Raw genomic sequence first — 20313 nt, forward strand, 5'->3', positions numbered from 1 at the left:
TTTGTTAAAAAAAAAAAAGTGTTCAGCCTTATGTGGTCCACTTGTGAGTCTCCACCATTGCTCAGTAACTATTCAGCCAATCGGCACCAAAGGGGTTAATCAGCTGAGATGATATCGTGATCACGCCATCCATTAGGACTGCTGTGATTTGTGCGGTCTAAGACGGCAATCGCAGCATGTCACATTGTTCCCCCCCTACAACTTTATTGTAACATCGCTGTGATTGACTAGTCAAAATTAATCAGTCAATCACAGCGATCGCTGATACAGATGAGGGCACACAGCAGATCCCGGGCCAACGTGCAGGAATGGCTTGCTGTTGGAGACGGCAACCATCTTTAATTTGGTCACCGCGCAATGACCGGAAATGACGGCGCCATATATTTTCCTGCAAAGCACGCAGCGCAGTACATATGCAGCGCATGTTGGGAAGGAGTTAAAAGAAGAAAAAAATATCTATTCTAAGCCATGATGGAATTAAACCACTAATGCTGCTACTGCTTGTAGTAACGTTTACTGCTATATAAATAAAGATTATTATTACTGCTGATACTTCTCATAAGCTTCTGCTCTCTGTTCAGATGTCTCTTGAAGGTAAGCGGTCACGCAGGAGTGGAGAGTTTCGTCATCCACAACATTAAGAATCAGATAGATGCCGCTCTAAAGGTGAGATGAGTTAGACTGCACTACTTAGAGTAAGCATATAGTTACCATCCATGCAGAGATATAGAAGTATTTAAAAAAAAAATCATACATGGAGCATTCTAGGCAAATATTAAAGTGGAGTTCTTGGGGCTCTTCCAATAATCTTCATGGCCCACAAAGGTTACCTAAATGTGCGAAATTTAATTTAATGACAAGTGTTTTTCCTTTTTGATGAATTTCTTTAGAACTGCCTTATCTTGCAGATCTGCCTGGATGGTTAATTACATGAGTTTACTATTCTTGATCTCATGAAGAGAAAGGGTTATTATTAGTGATGAGCGAGTGTACTCGTTGCTCGGGTGATCTCCGAATATTTTGGCATGCTCTGAGATTTCGTTTTTTTCACCTCTGCCAGCTGCATGATTTACGGCTGCTGAAGAGCCTGAATACATGTGGGAATTCCTTAACAAACAGGCAATCCTTACATGTATTCAGCCTGGCTAGCAGCCGTACAGTTGTGGCCAAAAGTATTGACACCCCTGCAATTCTGTCAGATAATACTCAGTTTCCTGAAAATGACTGCAAACACAAATTCTTTGGTATTATTATATTTATTTAATTTGTCTTAAATGGAAAAAACACAAAAAGAATTGTCCTAAAGCCAAATTGGATATAATTCCACACCAAACCTAAAAAAGGGGATGGACAAAAGTATTGGCACTGTTCGAAAAATCATGTCATGCTTCTCTAATGTGTGTAATTAACAGCACCTGTAACTTACCTGTGGCACCTAACAGGTGTTGGCATTAACTAAATAACACTTGCAGCCAGTTGACATGGATTAAAGTTGACTCAACCTCTGTCCTGTGTCCTTGTGTGTACCACATTGAGCATGGAGAAAAGAAAGAAGACCAAAGAACTGTCTGAGGACTTGAGAAACCAAATTGTGAGGAAGCATGAGCAATCTCAAGGCTACAAGTCCATCTCCAAAGACCTGAATGTTCCTGTGTCTACCGTGCGCAGTGTCATCAAGAAGTTTAAAGCCCATGGCACTGTGGCTAACCTCCTTAGATGTGGACGGAAAAGAAAAAATGACAAGAGATTTCAACGCAAGATTGTGCTGATGTTGGATAAAGAACCTCGACTAATATCCAAACAAGTTCAAGCTGCCCTGCAGTCCGAGGGTACAACAGTGTCAACCCGCACTATCCGTCGGCGTCTGAATGAAAAGGGACTGTATGGTAGGAGACCCAGGAAGACCCCACTTCTTACCCCGAGACATAAAAAAGCCAGGCTGGAGTTTGCCAAAACTTACCTGAAAAAGCCTAAAACATTTTGGAAGAATGTTCTCTGGTCAGATGAGACAAAAGTAGAGCTTTTTGGGCAAAGGCATCAACATAGAGTTTACAGGAGAAAAAAAGAGGCATTCAAAGAAAAGAACACGGTCTCTACAGTCAAACATGGCGGAGGTTCCCTGATGTTTTGGGGTTGCTTTGCTGCCTCTGGCACTGGACTGCTTGACCGTGTGCATGGCATTATGAAGTCTGAAGACTACCAACAAATTTTGCAGCATAATGTAGGGCCCAGTGTGAGAAAGCTGGGTCTCCCTCAGAGGTCATGGGTCTTCCAGCAGGACAATGACCCAAAACACACTTCAAAAAGCACTAGGAAATGGTTTGAGAGAAAGCACTGGAGACTTCTAAGGTGGCCAGCAATGAGTCCAGACCTGAATCCCATAGAACACCTGTGTAGAGATCTAAAAATGTCCGTTTGGAGAAGGCACCCTTCAAATATCAGGGACCTGGAGCAGTTTGCCAAAGAAGAATGGTCTAAAATTCCAGCAGAGCATTGTAAGAAACTCATTGATGGTTACCGAAAGCGGTTGGTCGCAGTTATTTTGGCTAAAGGTTGTGTAACCAAGTATTAGGCTGAGGGTGCCAATACTTTTGTTTGGCCCATTCTTGGAGTTTTGTGTGAAATGATCAATTTTTTGCTTTATTCTCTTTTGTGTTTTTTCGTTTAAGACAAATTAAATGAAGATAATACCAAAGAATTTGTGATTGCAATCATTTTCAGGAAGAAACTGAGTATTATCTGACAGAATTGCAGGGCTGTCAATACTTTTGGCCACAACTGAAAATCATGCAGCTGCGGCGACAAACTAAATCTCCGAGCACTAACAAATACTCGGAGACCACCTGAGCAACGAGTACACTCGCTCATCACTAGTTATCTTGAAATGAAATAAAGTTGTGTTGTTTTTTTTCTTTCTTTCTCTTGGTTGTGAAAATGTATCAGATGAATCAAGAGAAAAAAAATATTTTCCTTGGTGTTCGACTGATTCCACTTCTTCATTCGGCACTTTCACTTCCAGAAGGAGCAGAAACTGATCTTCTTCAGTCATCCGATAGGTGAGAAATTTGTTTCATGCATTAGTAGGTGAATAACAAAATGACTGCTTTACTTCCTCCACAAGTTTCCTTTTCATCTTCATGGTTACAAAATAAAAAACAGGAAGACTACCTTTCTTATAAATGTTACAGCTGCCTGACACGAACTTCTCCCTTCCGGTGGTCACTAATGTCATTATGTACATGAATCATGGAGGTAAAATTAGATGTCATTATCATGTACCACTAGGATTGTATAACGCAATGTAATTTATTGACTCTTTATTATGAAGAGCCATACGAACAGCCCTTAGAAAAAGAAGCAAGCAAGGTGGGGAGATGTAGCAGTGTGCCGTTGGATCTATACCAGAAATAACATGACTGCCAGCTATGTGAAGGAATTGCACAGATTTCACAACAGCAATATTTTTAGTAAAGACTATTTTTAGAATGCAAAAAAAAGTGCGAAAATTTACATTTTAATGGAAGAATAATTTTCTATTTGCTTCCTCTCCAGAATAATGGCTTCACTGAACCTTTTAAGATATTTGGTAATCAAAGATGAAAACAATGAAGTAAGTGTCTTGTGTATATGAAGCGTTGTTTTTATTTCAGAAGTCTCCCAAAAAATGCGAAAAAATGATAAAATCTTTGTATATAAGCTCTAACAGTAACCTGCTGTGGCATGTAAAATTCTCTGAACCACGGTAAGCTGCGTGAATGGATACACAAATAGAGCTCACTGGAGCATCGGTGCACTGGGTGGTCCTAATGAAGACGGATCACTGCAGAGGACGACATGCTCTACTTTTCCTTCAAGCTCCTCGGAGATCCGTCTTTATTACTGTCCAGTTTCGATAAAGTGTTTCGTTCTCCTGTCAAAGAAAAAAATAATCCCTTGTGCCAATATGCTTGAATCAGACAACTTTAAGTGGGGGAGGATTACAATTTGACTAATTTTGTTACGGTTGGATGTAATTGCACTGGCCATAGGCACATACAGTGCAGCTGATCTGAACAGATGGTCATAGCCCTGAGTATCCTGGAGAAAATTCTAAGAGTAACAATTAATTTTGCAGCTTCATTTATATCAAGCACATGATGCAGAAATTTCTGGTACTGTCAAATTTAGCTGAATGGGGCTTGCAGAAAGAATCCAATTTAGAAGTAAGCAATAGAATTTTCGGTCACAGGAGATGGCACCATAGCAAATGGTGCAAAAATTGAAGATCCAAAAATACTTTAAGTAGCTTTTGTATATACATTCATACATACTAGGCCATGAATGTACATTATGTGGTGGAAAACAACTCAAGGGATACTCTAGCAGAGACATTAAATACTTGCAGTCAAACCCTAAACTAACATACCGTATATACTCGAGTATAAGCAGAGACCCCTAATTTTGCCACAAAAAACTGGGAAAACTTAATGACTCTAGTATAAACCTAGGGTGGGAAATGCAGCAGCTACTGGTAAATGTCAAAAATAAAAATAGATACCGATAAAAGTAAAATTAATTGAGACATCAGTAGGTTGTGTTTTTGAATATCCATATTGAATCAGGAGTCCCATATAATGCTCCATACAGTTCATGATGGGCCCAATAAGATGCTCCATATTAAAATATGCCCCATATAATGCTGCACAAATGTTAGTAATGGCCCCATAAGATACTCCATAGAAACATTTGCACCATACAATGCTGTATAAAGGTTGATGGCCCCATAAGATGCTCCATAGATTATGCCCCATATACTGTTGCTGTGATTAAAATAAAAAAATCACTTGCTTCTCGTCGCTCAGGCCCCCGGCACTTGCGATAGTCACCTTCCCCTTTCCACCGCTGCGCTGACTATTCAGGCAGAGGGCGCGTACTAGCGAAGTCATCGCGCCTTCTGACCCGAACGTCGCAGGCAGAGGACGCAGATGAATGAGCGGCGCCCGGCGGTGGAACGGGGTCAGGTGAATATCGCGCAATGCTCACCCTCCCCCCGTTATACTCACCTGCTCCCGGCGCAGTCCCTGGCAGCTTTTCACTGTCAGATGGTCTTCAGGAGCCGGCAACTTCTTCCTATGTTCAGCAGTCATGTGGTACCGCCCATTAAAGTAATGAATATGCATCCATATTCATTACTTTAATGAGTGGTACCACGTGACTGCTGAACATAGGAAGAAGCTGCCGGAGACCATCGGACATGAAGGGAACGCGCCAGGAGCAGGTGAGTATGTGACAGCCACCGCTCCCCTTTCCCCGCCGACCCCCTGGGACAACGACTTGAGTATAAGCCGAGAGGGGCACTTTCAGCCTAAAAAATGGGCTGAAAATCTCTGCTTATACTCGAGTATATACGGTATATTGTGTTTTTTATATTTCCATCCATGCTCTCTCAGTTGCTTTTTCGAAAATACAGCTTTTGTGTAAGGCCAAGTTCAGACTGTCATATTGGAGTTTTGTACAGGTGCTGATTTGCTTGGCTCTGTGTAAAGCTGTGTGCTTATCGACATTGAGGACGGATGGAGGAGCTGCTTCTACATTGCGTTCATTATTCTGGTCCATAAAACAGACCAAAGTATTGAATGTTGCTCGCACCCACCTGAGGGAGAAGCAGATTTGAGTGATTGGATACCATACAATTACTTTACAGGAGACTGCCGTGATGAGTTGGTGACAATAGCAGAATATATGGTATTAAAGGGGTAGCACGGTATTGGGAGTGACAGTGCAGTACTCTGTGGCAGCAGCAGCCACTACATTGTGTATGGGGGCAGCTGCTCTCTACTCCGTACATTGCTTCCATCTGGCCGTTGCTGGAGCAGAATTCGACTCATCAATGGAAGTGCCAAATGTTGGACCTTTGCTGATCTTATTGATGACAGAGCCTACGTCTTGGTCATCAGCTGTTTAGACCCAGACAATCCTTTTAAGCAAACTTGGAGTGATCAGAGCATTACTGGATTGTGGCAATGCAATGAGCCAGGTCCATTCTGGCCTGATATTATAGAACTAAGAAACGGTGGTATTATGACTACAGGTAAAAATTCACATGAGGAATTTTGGTTTTCATTGCAATTGCCCTCTAAGATCTAATACATAATTTTTATTACATTTTTTTGTTGTTTTTTTTTTCCCTAGACCGGAGTATGGTCTGAACTTGATAAAATTGAACAGAATTTTATAAAGCCTCTCCATACAGGACTGAATATGTCCAAAGCCCATTATGAAGCCGAAGTCCGAAGTACAAATGAGAAAAAGAAAGGTGAGGAATGAGTCGTGTTATTGCTCTGCAATTTCCCAACTTCTGTAGAAATGTGTGGTTTCTGTACGCTACGTCTCTCTTGTGATATTCAGCCTATTTAATGTGAATGTTTATTTATTCGGACTCCCATGACAGCACCACGAGAGAGGGGATCCGCCCTTCAGGGACAGGAAACCTACAGATACAAAAGGGTGGCACCTCTCGCACGCATCAGTTGGTTTACTGTTCCTGATAGGACTGGTTCCTACAGATGCCTACAGGACATAGGATCCCAGGCCCAGCCGGTCAACTCGGGTAGCGGGGGGGGTGTCTCCTACCTCCCTACCTCGACCGGTACGGGGGTCCTGGAAGCACCACGGTGGTCATCGATGCACGGCAGTGACCGAGCAGCAGGGAGCGGGGTCTGGAGGATCGCAGTATCCGGAAGTAGCCAGCGCCGAGGTAAATATTCTCCTGGGCTCCCTGCGGCTCTAGTGGTGCGGGGGACAACGTGTTTTCCCGGGTCTGCGAGTGTTTTGATGCGAAAGCTCTGTTCCGGGTGTCCCGGAGCGGCCTCTGGCGAGTTCAGTGTCACCGGGTGACGTCGGGCGGGGCCGGCGTGCGCGTCCGGGTCACCGGCTCCCTTTCTGGCGCCGGGAACATGGCGGCCGCCATCCATAGGGACCTGAGCCCTGATTTCGGTCCCACTGGGGCTAAAGCACTTGCTGACCCGGATACCAGAGGGGGAGGTATTTTATGGCCAACAGGCAGGGGGATCCATGCTTCTGGTTATTTTGCTCGCAATGGATGATGAACAGCTTCAGCCAGAAGAAGCTGCAAATCGGCATGCTACAGAGAAGCCTAAGGCCCAACAGAAAAGCCGGAATGGCGCAATTCGTGGCCAGTTGATTGACTGATCCAGCCGCAGGAGTTCTTCCAGACGGCAAACAGCAACATCGGCTGAGAAATTCCCCCCTCGTATTCCGGTACCTATTTTTGCAGACACTGGTAAGCGATCTTTGTGAATGTTAACTCAGTGATGCAGCCTCCACCTTATGTTTTTATTCCTAGGGGAAGAAATGCACAGATAAGGCAAGGCACAGGGAATGCGCCCTCTGTGGATGCCCCCTACCGGATTCTTCTCCAAAAAGATTATCCCCCCCCCCCCGTATCCAACCGACGGTGAGATTTTGGGAAGGGAGAGGTGGGGAGCAGCGTTAGCTTCTAGATAGTCTATATTGCCCATTAATATCCCCCTCAGGTGGCGGAAGAGACTCCCAACTTCACCTCAAGTCTGAAGGACATTATCACGACACAAGTAAGGGAGTCCATAAAATCCCTGTCCCAAGGAGAAAGTTCTAGGCAAAAGGATCTCCAAGAATTAGAGTAGTTGGTAGAGTGGAGGAGGGATGAGGCTTCCCCTGAATAATCCTTCTCGGCTTCTTCATCCGAGGAAGACTCTGGCTGTTTCTGCCTGCCCCTGGACCTTGTGGATAAACTTGTAAAGGCGGTCAGGGGAACAATGAGGATAGTGGAACCCAGGCCAGAACTGTCCTTACAGGACGTCATGTTTTAAGAGATTGGATCAAAGGAAACTTAGATCCTTTCCCTTGAATTAGGAGATTCAAGGTCTGATTCTCCGGGAGTGGAAAAGGACGGAAAAGAGGGGATCCTTACCTCTGGCTCTCAAAGCAGAGATACCCCTTTGATGACCTAATATCTGGGATAAAGCCCCTAAATTAGACCCAGTGGTCGCCAAGGCATCAAAATTCTTCCCTGCCCTTTGAGGATATGGGGGCCCTTAAAGTTCCCCTAGATAGAAAGGTGGACATCCTTCTTCAAGGAACTTGGGAGATGGCGGCCGGATCCCTCGGGACAGCAGTGGCGTCCACTTGTACAGCCAGATCTATGATAGTCTGGCTGGACCAACTTGAGTCTCAGCTAAAAGAAGGAAAGCTCGGCAAACTATTCTGGGGGCCATTCCAACAATTCATGGGGCCGCGGCTTTTCTGTCGGATGCCTCAATTGATTTAGTCAGGATGGCGGCAAGGGCAGCTGGTCTCTCCAACGCGGTCCACAGAGCGCTGTGGTTAAAATGCTGGCCAAGCAAGATCTAAGCTCTATGCCATCCCGTGTGAAGGGGAATATCTTTTTGGTTCAGCCCTGGACGAGCTACTGGATAAGGCAGGGGATGAGAAGATTACCCAACCTATCATCCTCCTCTTACCAACGTCCTTTCAGCAGGAGAAAATTCGGTCAGAGAAGACCGACAAAGGACCGTTCCAAGAGGGATGACAAGAAGAGAGGTACTGGCTTCACGTTTAGGCGTTCGTCGCGGGAATGGAAAAAAACATCCCAATGTCTAGTGGCCCCCATAGGGGGTAGCTTGTCAGCCTTTTATCCAGCCTGGTCTCGTATCACAAACAGCAGTTGGGTGCAGGGCGTGATATGCGCAGGACTTAAACTTGAGTTCCATGCTGTCCCAGGGGATAATTTCAAGATGACTCCTGTCCCTCCCTCTCAAAACAGTCTGCCCTAGAGACTGAGGTTGCCAAGTTGTGCCATAAAAGGGTTCTGATGGAGGTTCCGGAATCTGGGGGTAGAGGTTTTTACTCTCTCCTGTTCTTGGTTCGGAAACCGGACAACTCTTACAGGACCATCATCAATCTTCGGTACCTCAATAGGTTTCTGATAGTTCAACCCTTTAAAATGGAAGCAGTTGGCTCAGCAATAAAAATATTTCAAAACTGTTTTATGGTGGTTTTAGATTTAAAGGACGCGTACTACCATGTACCGATTCATGCAGATTATCAACGCTTCTTGAGTAGCTGTTTCCATAGATGGCATAGTCCAGCATTTCCAGTATAGAGCTCTCCCCTTTGGCCTTCAGTAGCACCACGAGTCTTCACGAATTTAATTTCTGAAGTTATGGCCCACCTTCGAGAGTCAGACATCTTGATAATCCCATACTTGGACGACATCTTGATTTTAGGCAGTTCGGCAGATCATGGTCTTTCCCAGTTAGAAAGGTCTATATCCATTCTAGAACACTTGGGTTGGATGATAAACTCTGAAAAATCCCGGTTACAACTCTTTAAGGTCCAGCAATTTCTCGGCCTCATTTTAGATTCAGAAAATCAAGAATGTTGTCTGCCAACTGATAAAATTATTCACATCTGTCATCAGGTTTTGCGGGCGGTAAATAAACCCGCCATGTCCCTATTAGGTTCCCTAACATCTTGTATCCTGGCCGTCCAATGGGTTCAGTTTCACACAAGAGCCCTTCAAAAAGATGTTTTATTTAACGATAGGGCTCTGCGGGGGTCCCTACACGGGAGAAAAACATTATGTCCGTCTGCCTTAAGTTCCTTAAGATGGTGGCTTAGCAAGAATAGCTTGTCCTCAGGAGTTCCCTGGGAGAATCGCATATCCCGTATAGTAACTACAGATGCCAGTCCCTCGGGATGGAGGGCCCATATGGGGAATATTGTGTTTCAGGGACAATGGGATCCCCGGTAGAAAGTTCCTCCAACCTGAAGGAATTATCGGCGGTAGAGCTGTCAGTTAAAAAACTCTTTGTATACCTGCAGGGTCACCATGTCAGAATTCTCTCGGACAACCAGGTGACAGTGGCCTATATCAACCACCAAGGCAGGACCCGATCCGAGGCTCTGATGGAAATAGCAGAACGCCTTTTCCAGACAGTGGAAAGACATTTTCTATCTTAGACAGCGCTACACATAAGAGAAAATACAATACCACAGCAGACTTTCTAAGCCGCAACACGCTAAGGCAGGGAGAGTGGTGTTTGAACGGAGCTATCTTCAGCCAGATTGTCCATATGTGGGGTCAGCCGGACATAGACCTTTTCGCCACTAGGAAGAACAGTAAAGTAAAACAAGTTCTGTTCTCTAAATCCGGGGGAAAAACCCTTTTATGGTGGATGCCTTTCTACGAAGGTGGGATTTCAATCCGGCCTACTCTTCACTCCCCCCCATTATCCCTGTTACCTCTGGTCGTAAGGAAGATCAGAGTAGACAGCGCGATGATTATACTAATGGCCCCATTCTGGCCCAGAAGCGCTTGGTTTTCATGGCTGAGGACAATGTCAATCTGCGATCCCTGGGTACTTCCAGATCTTCTCTTCCAGGATCCAGTCAATCACCCGCTGGTAGCAGTGCTCCACCTGACGGTGTGGAGTTTGAAAGGGCATTATTGAGGGATAGAGGATTCTCCCCCAATCTAATAGACAGCCTTCTGAAAAGTAGGAAATTGGTTACAACCAAAATCTATGCTAGAACCTGGAGACAATTTCTAGCCACTTCTGACCTTTAAAACCGAAGAAGGGGTGCCTATAGGGCAGATTCTAGAATTCCTGCAGAAGGGTCTTGAATTGGGTCTGGCTGCTAGTACCCTGAAAGTGCAGGTTTCGGCCCTTGGTGCCTTATTTAAATTGTGATATCTCTAATTACTGGATATCCAGATTTATTAAAACAGCTGGCAGATCTAGGCCCATACACAGGGGTAAGGTGCGTACCATGGGACTTGAACTTAGTCCTTACAGCTATGACGGAGGCTCCGTTTGAACCCATGGTATCTGCCTCAATTAAGATTCTATCCCTCAAGATTGCCTTTTCGGTAGCTATTACATCGGCACATAGAATAAGCGATATCCAAGCACTCTCTAGAATTCCTGCTTACATGCAGATTTTGGACGACCCGGCCTACTTGCCCAAGGTTGCCTCAGACTTCCACAGGACACGAGAGAGTTCTCCCCTCCTTCCTCCCTAATCCCACTAACCAAAAGTAGGAAAAATTTCATACTTTAGATGTTAGATGTCTATTAGAGTATCTGTCACTAATCCCTGGAAAAAAAGACAAGCCTTATTCATATCCTTCCAGGGCGCTAGAAAGGGTTTTAGAGTTTCAAAGTGTACATTAGCAAGATGGATTAGGGAGGCTATCTCTCTAGCTTACACAGCAGGTGGCGGTCTTAAGGGCGCATTCTACCTCTTGGGCAGAAAGATCTGGCGCTTCCATTGACCAGATATGTAAGGCGGCTACGTGGTCATCCCCTTGCACCTTTTTTAACCACTATAGGCTAGACATGGGTTCTTCCTCTGATCTCTCTTTTGGGTTAAGGGTGCTGCAGGCTGTAGTCCCTCCCTAAGCTAGTTTTACATCTCTGTAATTCTCTTGTGGTGCTGTCATGGGAGTCTGAATAAAGCATCAAGATACTTACCAGTAACGGTATTTTTCTGAAGCCAATGACAACACCCTTAGTTTCCTCCCTTTCACGTGTGGGTGCGCACTTTTTCCGCTTACAAGTTCTCACATGGGTGAATTTTTAAAGTTGTATATATTTTGTGTACCATTAACCATGGAGGTCCTCTCAAGCTCTGTAATCCAAATGATGCGTGGGAGAGGTGCTGCCCTTTTGTATCTGTAGGTTTCCTGGTCCTGAAGGGTGGATCTCCTCCTCTCTCGTGGTGCTGTCATGGGCTTCCGAAAAATACTGTTACCGGTACGTAACTTAATGCTTTTTATTTATTTATTTTTTTTTTCCTCCCAGGGTCCCACTCCGAGAAGACACTTTGTACTGTAACCGCTGGAGGAAATAAGCTACCTGACATGACTCCAGACATGCAGCTTCAGGTGCGTTGTTTATTCCCCTGCATTAGCTGCGTATCGCGGCATTGTGCCTCCGAGTGATCAGTGCGATATAGCTTCCTCCCAGAATTGTGTAATGTCATTGCGCTTATCTAAAATATCTTTAACGTTTTTTGACATTTTAGGTTTTACGGTCAGCTCGTTTCACGTTTGATTTAATGGAAAGTGTCCTCGCCAGAGTCGAAGAGCTCATTGAAGTGAAGCTAAAATCTACAGTAGAGGAGAAAATTGGGTCAAGTAAAGATGTTTAGTGTTTCTGTCCTATATTTATGAATACATTTTTGGTAATAAATATTTTACAAGCTATAAGAACATGTGTTGTGAATGGACACGTATAAGTTTCTTATTCATTTATAGTAAATATGATTTTCTGTGCGTCCATTCACCAGTGCACACTATAAATGTTGTATTCCTTATTATCACTGTTTTATTAGGAGGATGCTCTATCTATTCCTTTTAACTGGTCTGATGGTTCTTGAAGACTGTTCTCATCTTCTATCTGCAGGAATGCACCGCTCTTCGCCTCCCGCTTCCAAAGGGATGGTGCACTCCTGAAGATTGCCAGTTCGGACCAACGCCAGTCTGTGGTTTCCCAGTCCGCTGGCACGGGAAGCTTTGCTTCTGCAACGTTGGCAGTACGCAGCAGGATTGAAACTGGCCAGAGCCAGCAATCTGATCAGATTCACAGAAGCGCTTAAAACTGCCTACCACTTGCCTAGGAATCCGGCCACCCCTAATAAACTCAATCTGTGGCCAATAACCTAGGCTCCGAGCAGTAAACTATGGAGTTAGAAGTCCCTCCTCAATAGCATCTTTAAGTAGATTCCTAACTTGCTTGTTTCTACAAGCACTTTGCAATTTTACTCATTTATCAAGATGAGACTACTCCTTTCAATATCATATTGTTTAAGCAGGTGTGTGCCACTGGCTGTCTGGGCATGCTGAGGGTAGTAGTAATTTTACAACCGTGGGATTGCTGCCCCCTGGATAGAGCATGAGTAATGAACAAGTGATCTTTATTCATATGGTATGGTGCCACCTGATGTTCAGAATGTTTACCAACGTGCTTGTCCCTTTCATGAGCTTAATTCACCTGGTCACGTGCTTAAGGCCCCGTCACACACAGCGACGCTGCAGCGATACAGACAACGATGCTGATCGCTGCAGCGTCGCTGTTTTGTCGCTGTGTGGTCGCTGGGGAGCTGTCACACAGACAGCTCTCTCCAGCGACCAACGATCAGGGGAACGACTTCGGCATCGTTGAAACTGTCTTCAACGATGCCGAAGTCCCCCTGCAGCACCCGGGTAACCAGGGTAAACATCGGGTTACTAAGCGCAGGGCCGCGCTTAGTAACCCGATGTTTACCCTGGTTACAAAAAAAAACAAACAGTACATACTCACCATCTGATGTCCGTCAGGTCCCTTGCCGTCTGCTTCCTGCTCTGACTGAGCCGCCGTACAGTGAGAGCAGAGCGCAGCAATGACGTCACCGCTACGCTCTGCTCTCACTGTACGGCCGGATCTCAGTCAGAGCAGGAAGCAGACGGCAAGGGACCTGACGGACATCAGATGGTGAGTATGTACTGTTTGGTTTTTTTTCACATTTACGCTGGTAACCAGGGTAAACATCGGGTTACTAAGCGCGGCCCTGCGCTTAGTAACCCGATGTTTACCCTGGTTACCAGTGAAGACATCGCTGGATCGGTGTCACACACACCGATTCAGCGATGTCAGCGGGACCTCAACAATCAAAAAACGGCCCAGGCCATTCCGACACGACCAGCGATCTCGCAGCAGGGGCCTGATCGCTGGTACGTGTCACACATAGCGAGATCGCTACTGAGGTCGCTGTTGCGTCACAAAACTTGTGACTCAGCAGCGATCTCGCTAGCGATCTCGCTATGTGTGACGGGGCCTTTACTCACCCCACAGCAAATTTTCTGTCTAGTGGAATGAACCTTGCACATGCCCACATATTTGCATTGGTTTTTCATACAATGGTTATCATGAGATCCATAGTAGCGAAGATATACAGTATAACATATTGGGAAAGTAGGACATGATTGTATTATTAGCTGCCAGATGGGGAAGGTGCCCCCACCAGCACCAGAGAGGATACAGAATGCAAAAATATAAAATGATTCACAGGATAGCACCTTAAATTTTTCACAAATGATGTGGCGTGATCTAGATTATGATGGGATCTGCCAACAAATTTGTGTATGAAGATTTAGGACTATCATCTGATGGCAAGTATTGCAGCATATTGGAAATGAACATACTTTCCACCAGGAGATTAGTCGCCGTGGGAAATGTGTGGTCTGATCTCCACCCCCAATGAATAAACATGCAGGCATGTGCGTATCAACCCATTTTACTAATGGCTAACAATGCATATCAGAATAATAACTGAAATTATGCCTAATATCTATAAATAATACAGTAGCACATGAAGCTATGGTCTTCCATAACATATCTTTTAAATAACAATTTATGGGAACACTATATGGACCTCATCTAACTTTCATCAATTACATGACAACTACAAATTAATTAGTTTCACAATCCGATTTTGGCTAAGGTTTCCCACAGTGGGCTATTCTCCGCAATGTATACTGTAGCCTGGAGCAGTCTGTCCAATATACTTTCAATGTGAGGTTTGCAGGTAGCCTGGAAAAGAGAATAGAATTTAGATGCATTTCTTTTTGATGTGTACAGTCTTCTCTATGAGTTGCCCTTTTTAGCTCAATATAAGACCTTCTACAAGATGTACTAGGCCTACCCAACATTTTTAGACACCATTAGGGTGTGTTCCCTCAAAGAAATCTGCTCATTTTCCAACAGAGTAAAACCCTGTTACAGTGACAGCAGTATGTTTAAAGGGGCATTCTCAAGATGTCTCTTGAGCCGTTCAGAGCAATGCATTCTTCTAAATTTCCTTACTTTCTGGGTTTATCAGGGCAGGTTCTCGTCCTTGAGTGACATCTCTGGTGAACAGAACTGCACTATTAGTAGAACTAGTAGCCCCAGCACAAGTTCTGCTGTCAGTGGTTTGTTCTGGAGTGTACACTATCACCATAATCTTACATGGAAGATGACAAAAAAATTGAGGCAGCACACCAGTTAAAGGTGAAAAAAGTGCTATTTAATAGCCCCAAATGGCGACATTTCGCCTCAAGATTGTAAGCCTTTTTAAGGCTCACAATCTTGAGCTGAAACGTCTTCATTTATCTTTTACCCTGGCGGCACGGCACCATAGTATGCCTCTGCTTTTCACTTTTTTTTTTTTTTCTCTTTATATAATCTTACTTGGAGATAACTGGGCATTTGAACAAGCACACAGCCTGACAAACAAAAGTAGAGGGACGTAATTAGGAGACCCACTGTAAAAGCTGCAGGGCTCGTGACTTATCTTTTGAACGGGGGCTGAGGTACTGTTATAGGAGGGAGCAGGGGTGTACATAGAAGTCATGGGGCCTTATTGCAGAAGTTCTATTTGCATCCCCTCTCCCCCCCCAAAAAAAAAAAATGTTTGGGGTCACAGAAGAACATCTCACAGCTTTGCAGGCCTTACTTACAAAGTCATTACCCTCCTATTGAAGCTCCTAGATTGCCCTGTCACTGCCCCCATAAAGTTTGATGCCAGCTAATGGCGTACCACCCTTCTGAAACACAGTATGATACCCCAACAGTGAATTCTTCCACAGTACCCTCCACACACTGTATGATGACCTTACTGTACCCCCCATCAAAGTATGGTGATATCAACACAGTATGATGCCAAACTGTGATTGCCACACAGTATAATGGCCCCCCACACACCTCCACACTGTAGAATTGTCCCCACTAGCCGTCCAAATGGTATAATTGCCCCCACCCAGGCCTCCAAACAGCACACTGACCTCTACACTGTGTGCAGAATTATTAGGCAAGTTGTATTTTAGAGGATTATTATTATTATTGATCAACAACTATGTTCTCAAGCAACCCAAAAGACTCATAAATGTCAAAGCTTAATATTTTTGGAAGTTGGAGTGTTTTTTTTTTTTTAGATTTGGCTATCTTGGGAGGATATCTGCTTGTGCTGGTAACTATTACTGTGGTTTTTATTAAGTTGCCTACTAATTCTGCAAATATATTCCCATCTCACTTGTTTATTTTCACCAGGTAAACCAATATAACTACACAAAATTTAGAAATAAACATTTCTGACATGCAAAAACAAAACCCCAAAAAATTAGTGACCAATATAGCCACCACCTTTATGATGACACTCAACAGCCTTCCATCCATAGATTGTCAGTTGCTTGATCTGTTTACGACCAACATTGTGTGCAGCAGCCACCACAGCCTCCCAGACACTGTTCCGAGAGGTGTACTGTTTTCCCTCCCTGTAGATTTCACATTTTGAGGGACCCCAGGTTCTCTATGGGATTCAGATCAGGTGAACAAGGGGACCATGTCATTATTTCTTCTTTGAGACCTTTACTGGCCAGCCACACTGTGGAGTAGTTGGAGGCATGTGATGGAGCATTGTCCTGCATGAAAATCATGTTTTTCCATTACGTCCCTCAGGACAGCACAATGGGACGTCCTTCCTTTGACCTATAGCGGGACAGGATCATAGAGAGGTTAAAAGGACCCTCCCACCTCCACCCTCCAGTGTTTTTCCTGTCCCTACAGGGGACGGTTGTATGAGAGGTTGCTCCTAGAGCAAAGAGACTCCTCTTTGAGAAGTTCCTCAGCCAACAGTCAGCCTGTGCAATGGGCTCAGGGGGATCGTGCGGCTGGTCCAATCCTTCCCCCTGTCAAGTAGCCCAGGGTGGAAACTCCCCAGTGGGGAGTCCCTCAGCCCCAGAGACCAGTCGAGCGGACGGGCTCCTGGGTAGAGCCGCTTCCTCCCGGTGGGGGGCTCTCGGCTCGGACGCCAACCGGCAAAACACCTCTACGTCCGAAAGTCGTGTGGTGGAGAAGGCCGTGGCGCTTAGTGATGCCAGAGAGGAGCGCTGGCACATCGGTTTGGCGTGCGTTCCACGATGGAACACGGAAGGGGGCACAGGAGAAGAGTAATGGGGACGCCACTTCCTTCCACGGTAGGCTCTCGGCGTTACCAGCTCCCCCTGTCTTCTAGCAGGTATGGAGCCAGCACAGGTGAGTGCATGGTTTAAATGTTGCATTGATGGCCTGGGCCTCTGGGCTGACTCTAGTCTCATGCCTTTGTGTCAAAGCTGTACCTGGAACCCATTTGCAGCTAGGCCTTGGACCTCTAGGCTATGGTAGGGCCATATGTCCAGGCTACATCTCATGACTGGACTTCAGTTAGTTGCAGGTTTTGTCTGCACAGAGCCTTATGATTGGGCTTCAGAGTGATTTTTTTGGAAGCATGCTTTCCATTTTTTGGTTCAATAAACAAGTGTTTCACTTTTCTTTGCAACTTAACTACTCCGTCCGTAGGAGGACACAAAGTGTTTATTCAGCACATTGTCTCCATGAAGTCTGCCCTCCAGCTGCGGCTCATTAATTAGCTCCTTCGGGTGGAGTCAGTCTGACAAATGAGAGGTACTGTTCAGAGTGGAGATTTATCTGGACCTCTGATAGATTGCTCTTTTGCTTAAAAATGTAGGCCTGGTCTCTTGTTTGGCACCTTCAAGCATGGCTTAGTCTTTCTGTGCATCATATCAAGTGCCTCCGTGCATAATACTGCATCATACTGCTTTTATGCATCATATGGAGGGTCTCTGTGCATGATACTGAATCATAGTACATCTATGCAACATATTGAGTGCCTCTGGGTTATCATACGGCATCATATTGCTTTATAGTTCCTATATGCATCATAGCGCATCATAGTTGCTTCGTGTATCATATTGCATCATATTGCTTCATGGTTCCTTTATGCATCAGAGTGCTTCATATTGCCTTTCTGCATCATATATTGCATCTCTGTTCCTATATGCATCATAGTGCTCATATTGCCTTTGTGTATCATATTGCTTCCTATATGCATCATAACGCTTCATATTGCCTCTGTGCATTAGATTACAGCATATTGCTTCATGGTTCCTATACACATCATAGCGCATCATATTGCCTTTGTGCATTATATTACAGCATATTGCTTCATGGTTCCTATACGCATCATAGCGCTTCATATTGCCTCTGTGCATTAGATTACAGCATATTGCTTCATGGTTCCTATACGCATCATAGCGCTTCATATTGCCTCTGTGCATTAGATTACAGCATATTGCTTCATGGTTCCTATACGCATCATAACGCTTCATATTGCCTCTGTGCATTAGATTACAGCATATTGCTTCATGGTTCCAATACGCATCATAGCGCTTCATATTGCCTCTGTGCATTAGATTACAGCATATTGCTTCATGGTTCCTATACGCATCATAACGCTTCATATTGCCTCTGTGCATTAGATTACAGCATATTGCTTCATGGTTCCTATACGCATCATAGTGCTTCATATTGCCTTTGTGCATTATATTACAGCATATTGCTTCATGGTTCCAATACGCATCATAGCGCTTCATATTGCCTCTGTGCATTAGATTACAGCATATTGCTTCATGGTTCCTATACGCATCATAACGCTTCATATTGCCTCTGTGCATTAGATTACAGCATATTGCTTCATGGTTCCTATACGCATCATAGTGCTTCATATTGCCTTTGTGCATTATATTACAGCATATTGCTTCATGGTTCCAATACGCATCATAGCGCTTCATATTGCCTCTGTGCATTAGATTACAGCATATTGCTTCATGGTTCCTATACGCATCATAACGCTTCATATTGCCTCTGTGCATTAGATTACAGCATATTGCTTCATGGTTCCTATACGCATCATAGTGCTTCATATTACCTTTGAGCATTATATTACAGCATATTGCTTCATGGTTCCAATACGCATCATAGTGCTTCATATTGCCTTTGTGCATTAGGTTACAGCATATTTCTTCATGGTTCCTATACGCATCATAGCGCTTCATATTGCCTTTGTGCATTAGATTACAGCATATTGCTTCATGGTTCCTATACGCATCATAGCACTTCATATTGCCTTTGTGCATTAGATTACAGCATATTGCTTCATGGTTCCTATATGCATCATAGCGCTTCATAGTGACTGTGTATTATATTACAGCATATTGCTTCATTGTTCCTATATGCACCATAGTGCTTCATATTGCCTTTGCGCATTATATTACAGCATATTGCTTCATTGTTCGTGTATGCATCATAGTGCTTCAGATTGCCTTTGTGCATCATATTTCTTCATAGTTGCTATATGCATTATAGCGCTTCATAGTGACTTTGCATCGTATTGAATCAGATTACTTAATAGTGCCTTTGGACATCATATTGCATTATATTGCTTCATAGTTCCTATATGCATCATTTTGCATCATAGGGTTTTGGTGCCCTGTGCCTCAGGGGGTATCATTAGTGTGTCGGGCTTGGTGCCTTTTTCGCCTCTGGCTGTGAGCCACTGGGTCAGACCTTCTGTCTTGTGCCTTGTGTGGCTGCACATTGTATCATCGGCCTACCACTTCACATTTTGTCTTGGGCCGCAACTCTGGATATAGAGTCCTTGTGTTTTTGGACCCAGATCCAGCTTCTGTTACTTCATTCTTTACAACAGGGCTTAGTCAAGCAAACAGATATGCTTGAATTGTCTTAAGGCCCCGGCACACATAGCGATTTACCAACGATCACGACCAGCGATACGACCTGGCCGTGATCGTTGGTAAGTCGCTGTGTGGTCGCTGGGGAGCTGTCACACAGACAGCTCTCTCCAGCGACCAACGATCAGGGGAACGACTTCGGCATCGTTGAAACTGTCTTCAACGATGCCGAAGTCCCCCTGCAGCACCCGGGTAACCAGGGTAAACATCGGGTTACTAAGCGCAGGGCCGCGCTTAGTAACCCGATGTTTACCCTGGTTACCAAAAAAACCAAACAGTACATACTCACCATCTGATGTCCGTCAGGTCCCTTGCCGTCCGCTTCCTGCTCTGACTGCCGCCGTACAGTGAGAGCAGAGCGCAGCGGTGACGTCACCGCTGTGCTGTACTTTCACTTTCACTTTGCGGCGCTCAGTCAGTGTGGGAAGCAGACGGCAAGGGACCTGACGGACATCAGATGGTGAGTATGTACTGTTTGGTTTTTTTTGGTAACCAGGGTAAACATCAGGTTACTAAGCGCGGCCCTGCGCTTAGTAACCCGATGTTTACCCTGGTTACCAGTGAAGACATCGCTGGATCGGTGTCACACACACCGATTCAGCGATGTCAGCGGGACCTCAACGACCAAAAAAAGGTCCAGGCCATTCCGACACGACCAGCGA

At 44.8% G+C, this 20313-nt stretch overlaps 2 protein-coding genes across 6 annotated transcripts in view; one reads left to right on the plus strand and one right to left on the minus strand.

Annotated features, from left to right (window-relative positions):
- Positions 1 to 12554, plus strand: part of GLMN (glomulin, FKBP associated protein) — a 59299-nt gene extending 46745 nt beyond the window's left edge. For 2 of the 4 annotated variants that reach the window (XM_077277253.1, XM_077277252.1), the window contains 7 exons: positions 582 to 666; positions 2944 to 3056; positions 3553 to 3610; positions 6172 to 6295; positions 11847 to 11929; positions 12070 to 12181; positions 12450 to 12553. In XM_077277253.1, the coding sequence (XP_077133368.1) occupies positions 582 to 666; positions 2944 to 3056; positions 3553 to 3610; positions 6172 to 6295; positions 11847 to 11929; positions 12070 to 12181; positions 12450 to 12499 (625 nt within the window). In that variant the 3' untranslated portion in view covers positions 12500 to 12553. Of the gene's footprint in view, positions 1 to 581; positions 667 to 2943; positions 3057 to 3552; positions 3611 to 6171; positions 6296 to 11846; positions 11930 to 12069; positions 12344 to 12449 lie in introns of those variants that run through there. The other 2 variants (XM_077277254.1, XM_077277255.1) reach the window with 2 other exon arrangements.
- Positions 12555 to 14301: 1747 nt separating this feature from the next.
- C8H1orf146 (chromosome 8 C1orf146 homolog) overlaps positions 14302 to 20313 on the minus strand; it is a 31330-nt gene continuing 25318 nt past the window's right edge. For both annotated transcript variants that reach the window (XM_077278167.1, XM_077278165.1), the window contains one exon: positions 14302 to 14615. In XM_077278167.1, coding sequence (XP_077134282.1) covers positions 14522 to 14615 — 94 coding nt within the window. In that variant the 3' untranslated portion in view covers positions 14302 to 14521. The remainder of the gene's footprint in view (positions 14616 to 20313) is intronic.

Source organism: Ranitomeya variabilis, chromosome 8, assembly GCF_051348905.1.
Source record: "Ranitomeya variabilis isolate aRanVar5 chromosome 8, aRanVar5.hap1, whole genome shotgun sequence".
NCBI lineage: Eukaryota > Metazoa > Chordata > Amphibia > Anura > Dendrobatidae > Ranitomeya > Ranitomeya variabilis.